This window comes from Heterodontus francisci, chromosome 25 (genome assembly GCF_036365525.1).
Source record: "Heterodontus francisci isolate sHetFra1 chromosome 25, sHetFra1.hap1, whole genome shotgun sequence".
Classification (NCBI taxonomy): domain Eukaryota; kingdom Metazoa; phylum Chordata; class Chondrichthyes; order Heterodontiformes; family Heterodontidae; genus Heterodontus; species Heterodontus francisci.
Genome location: NC_090395.1, coordinates 66,357,336 through 66,367,378, shown reverse-complemented (window position 1 = coordinate 66,367,378; position 10,043 = coordinate 66,357,336). Strand labels below are relative to the sequence as shown.

The 10,043-nt window shown below is 41.2% G+C and overlaps 1 protein-coding gene across 1 annotated transcript; it reads right to left on the bottom strand.

Annotated features, from left to right (window-relative positions):
• Nucleotides 1-1,817: 1,817 nt before the first annotated feature.
• LOC137383958 (small nuclear ribonucleoprotein E) lies at nt 1,818-8,469 on the bottom strand. The gene is made up of 5 exons (XM_068057406.1): nt 8,321-8,469; nt 6,244-6,270; nt 5,852-5,914; nt 4,624-4,702; nt 1,818-2,061 (listed from the first exon to the last, which is right to left on the bottom strand). Exons 1-5 carry the CDS (start codon nt 8,372-8,374, stop codon nt 2,006-2,008), a joined length of 279 nt encoding a protein of 92 aa, XP_067913507.1. The 5' UTR covers nt 8,375-8,469; the 3' UTR covers nt 1,818-2,005.
• Nucleotides 8,470-10,043: the final 1,574 nt, after the last annotated feature.

Genomic DNA, 10,043 nt, shown 5'->3' with positions numbered 1-10,043 from the left:
ATAAAACAAAACCATCATGTTGTGTTTCTGCTTATTAAGCAGCATTTTGATTCATTTTCTGAATATGTAAATGCACTGTTTACTGAAGTCTATTCTATTTAAAGGTTACATAATGCAAGCATAACATTTCAGGTAGACTATTTACTTATACTACGTATGGATTCATTCTGTACTTCTTTCATTTCCCCACACAGCATTAATACATTTTACTCATCTTATCCCTCAAAAAAAGCTAGCAACCGCTTTAAGAGAAAATATCAGATGCAGCTGCAGGATATGGATCTACATAGGATCACTTCTGCAATTTGACATGACAGCAAGTTAATCATCACCCAGCCAATGGGGTACTGTTCATCTCTCTTCCATTATCTCCAGGCCAGTTGTGGGAATAAGGGTTGTCTTTGACACAGTACTTTAGTTTTTGTAAGTTTTTTCAACTTCAAACAGAACACTGACTATAACCCATGAAACTGCTGGGCACACAGCTATCAGGGAACCCCTCATGATCAGTTAACATTGTAGATTTATGTGCACCACTAGTGTATACATAGCCAAAGAATATATCTAAATTATTGGGTGCTGGCTGTACAATGTCATTATCTGAAGTGTTTACATCTCAAATAAAGAACATCCATCATTTTTGATGACTGTGGATGGAATGTGCTTGGAAATCGACCTGCTGGCTGTGGCTGAGGCTTGGGGTTGGGAGGGTAAGAAAGGTAATACAGAACATTGTCTGGAGAGAGCAAGTGCTTTTCTGGGCAAGACTTTGTTGTAGTCACCGCCTGGTCAGAATTAGGTCAACTTTGATTAAACAAAAACATGGAGGAAACTTAAGTCCACGAGTTATTAAAAATGAGTTCTATTGCTGCCAGGCGATGAGAGCAAAAGTCGGAACAGCAAATAGACAGGTACTGACACCTCAGCTACTTGAATGGTTGCCTGTTAGGAAGAAATCAACTGTGCCTTGCTTGGCTTCAAAGACAGGTATATAACTTGGAAGTGGCTCTGCATTATTTAGGATGCTGCCTATTCTATGGAAGACAACAAAAAAGGATTTTTTACCATACAATTGTTTCATCACAGACTTAGTTCTACTGCAATATAAACAAACTAGTTTTGAAGTTTGAAGCAGTTTTGTACTGCTAGTTTCTTACTGGGTTTATTTCAGCCTGAATGCAGCAGTGGGATAGTGATACTTACCTCTTGGAGTGGACAGGAGAGCATAGTAGGTAGTCCATGTGACCTCTGATGCATAATCGCTTGGTAGAAGGGCAACTGTTAGCTTTGTACCATACCCTAAGATTGCAAACTTCAGTTCAAAAGAGATGCTAAACTGCTTGTAAAAACCATTTTTCCACTGGGAACACATTTAAAATACTGGACTACTCAAACTATAAATGGCATATCATAAAAAGTTTTACCATACTACACCATGGAGTGGCACAAAAGTTTCTCAACTACAAATCAAATCCTCACATGGCGAGCTTATAGTGGCAACTATACTATCAAAGTCTTCAACAGAGGGAGGTGGTGTGAATATAAATTAAGCTTTAGGCATTCTCCCACTTCCCTTCGCTACCCCGAAGTTCTTGACTGACACTCTGATACGGTCCCAAGAGAACAGAGATCAACTGTATCTGTGTAACTGCTATTCTGGCCAAGATCGTCTAAATCACTGGATAGGGAAATAGTCTATTTGGTTCTGCATCATTCCAGGTGCTGTCCTAACATTCGTTTTCTTGGTTCCAAACAGCATCTTATCCAGTTTGTGCTTGTGGTTATTGTAAGTTTATAGTAAAAAACTAAAGTAGGTGTGATTGTTTCAATCTTATGTTCAACTGAGTTTTCTTTATTTCAGAAAATTACTTAGGTACAAAAACATGTCACAACTTAACTTGCTTAGCCACGAGACCGATAACCAGTATCCTAAATGCTATCAAAACAACAGGTAGAAGATATTTCTTGATAGTGTGTACTCCGTGAAATTCCAGTGAATCCATTCCTAACTGTGGACGCTCTGTAGTAAGGTGATGTTGTCCCCTTTCAGCATAACACGACCTGAACAGAAAGAGAGAAATCTATAACACAAGAACAGCCTTTGTTTAAAATGAACACCAACTTCCACTTAATAACCCATTTGTGTGAACATAGGCAGCCATTTTAGTATGCTGTTTAGTGGTAGAGTGCATCAGAGCTAAGGCCATTACTTACCAGTTGGAGACACAGCACAGAATGGTTAGTCATTTGGCCTGTCGAGCATGTGTCGGCTCTCTGCAAGAGCAATTTAGCTGGTCTCAACCCCCAATCCTTTCCTCATATGCCTGCAACTTTTTTCCCTTCAGGTGCTTATCCAATTTCCTTTAGAAAGCCATGACTGAATCTGCCTCCATCAGCCTCTCAGATCGTAAACATTTGCAGTGTGAAAGTTTGTCCTCATATCGCCTTTTTGTTTCGCTTTAAAACTGGGGCCTCTGGTGCTCGACCCTTCCGCCAATGGGAACAGTCTCTCTATCTAGCCTGTCTAGAGTGAATGAATGGTTCAAAAAGGCCAACTGTGCTGTCCTTGGAATTCCCGTCTCCAGATTCACTAAATCAGAACAATTTGGGAATCAAAGCTGGAACTTGTAGCCTATGTCAACTTGGGTCAGTTGATAGCAATCTCAGCACCCAAGTCAGCAGGTTGTGGGTTCAAATCCTATTGTAGGATTCAGAAGAAAATCCACTTTTCAAGGAGTGCTGCATTGTTGGAGCTGTAAACTTTCAGCTGAGATGTTAACCCATAGGCATATCTGCTTGTTCAGAATGGCATAAAAGATCCCATCACACCTTAAAGAGCAGAAAAATCCGGTAATCTGGTCAGCATTGCTCCCTCAATAAAACATGCTAGAAACAGTGTTTGGTTAGTCAGCTCATTTGCTGTTTGTGGGATCTTGCTGGATACAAACTGATGTCATGTTTGCTACATAACAGTGACTGCATTACAAGAGTCATTTCTTGGGACATTCTAAAGGTGCTAAAAAGGCACTAAGGTATGGCTGAGCTACAAACTTGCTTTAATAGCAACCATTAAGAAAGCTCTTAAGATTGGTACAAACAGTAATTCACAGCGCTATACTGCAAAATAGTAGACATTTTTTAGTAAATTGAAATAACAGAAACAGCAGTATTTGATTCCCAATGGGAACAGTCACCATTCCTTTGAGCTGCTTAATACACATTGACCAATAGGGAAAGAAAAAATGATTCCGGACATCACAGTGCTTCACAACCAACCAATTGACTGTAAATTGTGTAAGGGCACTCTGAGAACATGACACAGCAAATGAGACAAATGGCCAGTTAATCTGCTTTTGGTGTGGAAAGCATGTTAGCCAGTACAGAGAATTCAAAACCTTTCTTTGAATAATGCAACAGGACCTTTTACCCAAATTGGTAAAATGGGGCTTAGATGGCTCGTCTCAAAGGTGGCACCTCCTGCAATACAGCACTCCCCCAGAACATAGACCGACATTTCAGCATTGTAACTTGCTCAATTGCTGGAGTGGGACTCGAACTCACGACTTTTGACTCACAGCTGCAAGTGCTACAACTAATCCAAGCTGATAAACGATAGTGTATCGATAGAAGCATTAACAAAAGACATTAAGCTGGTAGTTTCATTTTAGAATTAACACATGCCAACCCACTGTAGTTCCTGTTTAGCTGCCCGGACAATGAGGCACAAAGCTTAAAATATCAAAAGTGGCTGTCACGCACCCTTCAATGTTAAGTATGAGACTGTACCTGAAGAGGTACATTGTACACCACTGGGTAGTTATGACTGCTTTGAAGTATTGTGATGGAGTTGTGTACACAAGTCAGATTAAAATTTCAGTAACACCATACAACTAAATTTCGACAATTCAAAAGAGAAACCGGGTCAAACTTTATAAAGTACACCAGGATGGAGATTCCCCCCCCCCCACCTCCCTTTCATTCCAATTTTTCCCTTTCCCATTAAGTGATTCATACCTGGCTAGATTTTTCACAAGACTGACAGCCAACCAGGACCTTGTCTAAATGAGCATAATGTTGGGGGACTATTTAATATCCCTGGGAGTGCAACACAATCAGACCCGACCTTATCCCCAACGAACATCCATATTTTTCATCCATGTTCCCACATAGCAGTCAGGAGCAGCAAGCCTGGCTGACTTTCCCTGTCACTAGCCTCGAGGAATTGAGATCAAATGTAACACTACAATGGTTGTAGTCAGTTAACTCAATTGTTTCCTACTACTGTATAATATATTACTCAATGCATTTACCACTAAGTTAAGCATATCTCGAAGTAATTTCAGATGCTTATTCCGTAGCATGTGTCCACTTGAGTGCAATCCAGCACAAACTTCAACAAGCCCACGTTAATTCATTTCCTTTCTGATCAAAAGGATGAAATCTCAGCCAGATGCACCAAGGAGTGTTTTAGTGGAAGTAAGCAAAGAAAAGGAACACTGCTTGAGAGCAGAACACAACTTCGCAGATATGAAGCAAGGACAGACTTTTTACACATAATTTGTTCTAATTTTTTCACTAACAAGATACAATACTGGAAAAGCAGGGCCATGTTATCCCACTTACCCAACGGTTTTCTTGATTTCGATTTCATGTGAATTTCCTCTGCATCATCCAAAACAAGGTTCATGTATTCATCAAACCCCTAAGGTAAAAAGAGACATTAATTACTTTCTACAAAATCTCAGCTGGCACTGTCACTTGTCAAACTCTCAAAGCAGAGAATAAATCACAAATCTAGATCCAAAATTCACAGTAACCTCAGGCTAAGAAGGTATCAGCCATGCTCCAGTACTGCACAGCAAACTAAAGTTTTATTTTAAACCAGAGCCTTCTGTAGCCAGAGTGTAGACCCAGCAAAGAGACCTGATGGAAAGTTGCCTGAATAGATTCTTACTGATTGCATGCAATGTTTCTTCCCTGATGTGCTGTGTCCTTTTGCACCCCAATGAGGTGAATGATCGGGTTTTGTGGTGATAATTCAGAGCACTGGTTTAATTAAGCCAAATGTTGCTTTCAGAATGCAATTCTTGAATTTTACTAGTGTTTGGGATCAAGTCCCACAAATCCTTTTTTCCCACGAAAACAGAAAACAAGGAGCTTGTTTATAATAGACAAAAAAAGTCCTTTTTTTTGCAACTGATTCAGGGAGAAACACTGAGCAGGAAACCTGATCATTCTGATCTTCAATTAGTGCTATGATATCTAATATCCACAACAGGCAGACAACACATTAGTTTAACATCTCACAAAAATTGGCATTGTCGCTGCCATCCTTAGGCACTGCCTAAGTCACTGATTTCATCAAGATACAAGAGCACAACTGTACAGATTAAATACTAACAAATGCTGGAAATACACACAACTGTTAACAACTGCAGAGAAACAAGTTAACGTCTTAGACACTGAACTCAGAAAGATTAAGCTATCTTTTCAGATGCTCACTGACCTGCAGTATATTTCCACCATTTTCTACCATTGCCACCCTGCAGAAAAAACTGCTCCTTTCAGGGATGTACCTCACGATGGCCGAGATTAGGGCTTATGCTTGGATCATGCAGGTAGTTTGTACCTTGTAATTGTTTGTACAGAGTAAGTTACTCCACAAAAATAACTGGAACCACATTTGAGGTCAACATAACATCACTACAACTGATGGGTAAATCTACCTGATGTAACTTCAGACCTTCTGGACAGTTGTTAGCCAAAAGAGCCTGTTCTGCTTTTCACAATCCATCTCTATCCTTAAACAGTTAACAGCACATCAGAAGTACAGCTTAAATTTCATACTTACAATTATACAGCCTTCTATCCTCATGTTGACTTGCTCATATAACCATACTTGGATCCTGGATCGCTATATTAAAGAAAAAGGCATTTAAAATTAGGAACAAATTATTTAAAATATTTTGAATCCCTGTTAGAATAATGCAGCACTCCCTCAGTAATACACTAGATTATGTGCTAAGTCGCTGGCAGGGGGTATGAACCCACAACCTTCTGACTCAGGCAACAGGGTAGCCACTGAGTCAAGACTGACACCTGCAAGATTTAAACTGGACTTTGTTGAACTACTGCAGCAAAGTCCATTAATAAGCTGCATCACTTATAATCAGTTGCAACAATTAAACCACTACCACAATGCTAAGTTAGTTAGGAGACTGAAATTAAATAAGGTATACTTACATTCTGAAGGTATCTGAAAATAAGATTCTGTTGCGACTTCAGTTAAGGAACACGGGCACATGCAAGCTTAAACACACCTCTATAGCAAGATCTGTATATACCCAACATAATTTCTCTGTGGTATGGTCATTCTAAACTGCTTACAACCACAGTACATGACCCAGGATGTCTATAACCTTCCCCCAATTGGCCATTATTCATGTATCTCAACACTGAGTGGTGACAAACTATTCAATTTCAAAGACCATCACAAGCTCAATCCTACTCTAACATCCAAAGACATGCAGAATGCATTCTTGAGTATCAGGAAGAAGAACCCAGGCTGATTTTCCCTCCTAAACCCAGCAAAATTAAATCCAGCAATTGTGTCTATGCCTGGCTCTGGCCAACATCAGTAAACCTGGGATTTGTGACAGCTACTTCACCATCTGGGCGAGCTTCCTCCAGAGACTAAATAATGTTAATGCCTGAATCTAATCTGACCTGGTTTTAGATTCAGTACATTTATAAAAAAAATTTAGACATTTAAAACATTTAGTAATACTAAAAATTTTGTATCCACACAAGCGCTATCCACTTTTTCCACCATAAACACTTTTTATTTGAGAAATTTTATTCTTTCATGAGATGTGTGCGCCACTGGCAGGCCAGCATTTGTTGTCCATCCCTAACTTCCCTTAGAAGTTGGTGGTGAGCCGCCTTCTTGAACTTCTGCAGTCCATCTGGTGTATGCAGATACACTCAGTGTTGCTAAGAAGGGTTGTCCACATTTATCATTGCAACTGCCCAAGTAAACGCATTATGCTGTAAATACACTCTCCTGTTGGTGGTGGTACCTTCACTGGGAAGAAAGATGGGAGCAACATTTTTATACAGCCAATTGCCCTTATAAACATGGCTATGGGAATTTATAATGGCAATGTAATAAAGCAGACTTTGCAGTGATAGGATTGAATTACACTTGCTTTCCCTGCTCCAATCATCCCATGACGTTTCACCTCACTTCACCAAAAGCCTGTACGGACCTACCGGTCATCCATCGCCCCTGTGTTCGCTGACCTGTTGGCTTTTGGTTAAGCCTCGATGTTAAAATTCTCATCCTTGTTTTCAGGTACCTCCGTGACCTCACCCTTCCCTATCTCTTTAACCTCCTGCAGCCCCACAACCCTCAGAGATCTCTGCACTCCCCAATTCTGGCCTCTTAAGCACCCCTGATTTTCATCACTCCACCAGATGCAGCCATGCTGCCTGAACCCTAAACTCTGGAATTCTCTCCCTAAACCTCTCTGTCCCTCTTTCCTCCTTTAAGTCACTCCTTTAAAACCCACATCTTTGACCAAGTTTCTGGCTACTGGCCTTGTGGCTTGGTGTCAAATTGTGTCTGATAATGCTCCAGCCTTGGGGTGTTTTACTACATTAAAGGTGCTTTTTAAATACAAATTGTAATTGGCCAGCACTCCCCATGAGTAACAGAAAAGTTGATGTTATGGACCAGTAAATAAATATTATTTCATACTGAAAGCTCCCTACTCTGGCATACACCTTTCACCCAATAAAATATACCAGATAAAAGCAAAATAATGCAGATGCTGGAAATCTGAAATAAAAACAGAAAGTGCTGGAAATACTGGCAAAAGTTAGGAAAGAATTAAGCGTTAAGCAAGTGGGGGGTGGGGAAGAGAAGATGGGCTGATGTACCGGATATTCCACACATTGCATATCAGATTGCTTATTTAATTTTCACACTCCCTCCTCCCAGCCCACAACTTCAACTACTGTTCCAGGTTCCTACAAACACACACAAGCTTTTTAAATAAAAGACTCTGCCCCGGCAGATGAAGCAAACGGCACATGGAACTTGCCGTGAGGGGCCGGTCACTGACCGCAAGCACCTTTACTAGCTGGTTAACGGATACAGGCCGCAACGAAAAGCCCCGAGGCAGAGTCTAGGCCCCAAGACCGAAGCAGAGCCCCGGCCTCCAGTCACAATACTCGCCGCGTCCTCCACCTCTTCCAGGCCCGGCCCAGCACCGCTCCGGCCTCCCCCCCCCAGGTCATCGTTCCCTGTGAAGGATACGATGGGCTGCACCATCACTTTCTGTACTTTCTGCGCCTGCCCGCGGTACGCCATGTCTCCGACTCCAGCTCCGTCTCGGCGACAGCGAGGGAAACAAAATGGCGGCTCCCCCTCCCGCCAGCGGCACCGTGACCTCTAACCCCCGCCCACGTAGAGGATTCTGGGACAGGCGGGGCGTCGTGACCTCTCACCCACCCCCCCCCCCCCCCGCGCCCGCTGCCATGGCAACGATTTGGAGGCCTGATCCAGGCAGTCCAGCAACAACAGGCCCATTGTTCTGATCACAACCTCTGGGGTGAAAATATGAGTTAATAATTAGAAATAATTATCAGGCAAGAAAAATAATTGCAATTGCCACTGTAACAGTGCATTTCCCCATCATAGAATTGCACTAACCATGGCAACAGCAGCAGTTGTTATGCATAGGAGATGATATTCACAACTGGCTGTTGGTGATCAAACTTGAGATTTGAGCACACAATCCAGTCTGACACTCCAGTGCGGTACTAAGGGAGTGTGACACTGCCAGGAGTACCATCTTTTGCTTTCGATGTTAAACCAAGGTCCTAGACATTTATCCCTCAACCCATTTCACTTTAAACATAAAACAACAACTTTTATTTATATAATATATTTTTTATTTTGTATTTATTTTAGTTTAGTTTGTTTCTACTGTGCCTACCCAATGTTTTCTTCATGTTTGTGCTTGGGGCCAGGTTGTTCATTTTTCTGTCAATTAACACTCTCTCTGCCCGAACGCTTTGTTTTTCAACACACCATTAACATACCGTTTGCCTTTGCTCCATGACCTTCTGGTCAGTTATTCTCTGTGACCCTCTGTCCTATCAACACCTTGCCTTTTGTTATCTCTTGCCCCACCCTTGCTTTACTTGCTTAAAACCAATTACATTTCTAATATTTGCCAGTTCTGATGAAGGGTCACTGACCTGAAATGTTAACTCTGCTTCTTTCTCCACAAATACTGCCAGACCTGCTGAGTATTTCTAGCAATTCTTGTTTTTATTTCAGATTTCCAGCATCTGCAGTATTTTGCTTTTATATTATTATATTAACTTTTATTTATATAGTGCCTTTAACATAAAATGTTCCAAGGCTCTTTACAGGAGTGGAATCATAGTGTTATAGAATGAGACAGCACAAAGGAGGCCATTCAGCCTTTGAAAGAGCTGTCCAATTTGTCCCATTCCCCTGCTCTTTCCCACTTCAAGTATCCAATTTCTTTTGAATGTTATTAGTGAATCTTCTTCCTTCACCCTTTCAGGTAGTGCATTCCAGATCATAACCCACTGTAACATTTTTTCCCTCACGTCACCACTGGTTCTTTTGCCAATTAGCTTAAATCTGAAGTCCTCTGTTACCAACCCTTCTGCTACTGGAACTGGCTTCTCCTTATTTACTCTAGCAAACCATTTCATGATTTTGAGCACCTCTATCGAATCTCCACTTAATTTTCTCTGCTCTAAGGAGAACAACCACAGTTTGTCTTGTCTCTGCATATAACTGAAGTCTTTCATCCTTGGTACCATTCTAGTATAACTTCTCTGCATCTTTCCTAAGGCCTTGACATCCTTCCTAAAGTGTAGTGCCCAGACTTGGACTCAATACTCCACTGGGGCCTAACCATGCTTTATGAAGGTTTAGCATAACTTCCTTGCTTTTGAACTCTACGACTCTATAAAGCTAAGGATTGCATATGCCTTTT

What these genes read in the sequence shown, in the direction of transcription:
- LOC137383958 (XM_068057406.1), bottom strand. Translation starts at nt 8,374, where the DNA reads ATGGCGTACCGCGGGCAGGCGCAGAAAGTACAGAAAGTGATGGTGCAG. An exon ending in TTTTCAGATACCTTCAGAAT is followed by an intron (nt 5,915 to 6,243) that starts GTAAGTATACCT and finishes TCTTTAATATAG; the next exon opens with CGATCCAGGATCCAAGTATG. An exon ending in GAAATCAAGAAAACCGTTGG is followed by an intron (nt 2,062 to 4,623) that starts GTAAGTGGGATA and finishes CTTTCTGTTCAG; the next exon opens with GTCGTGTTATGCTGAAAGGG.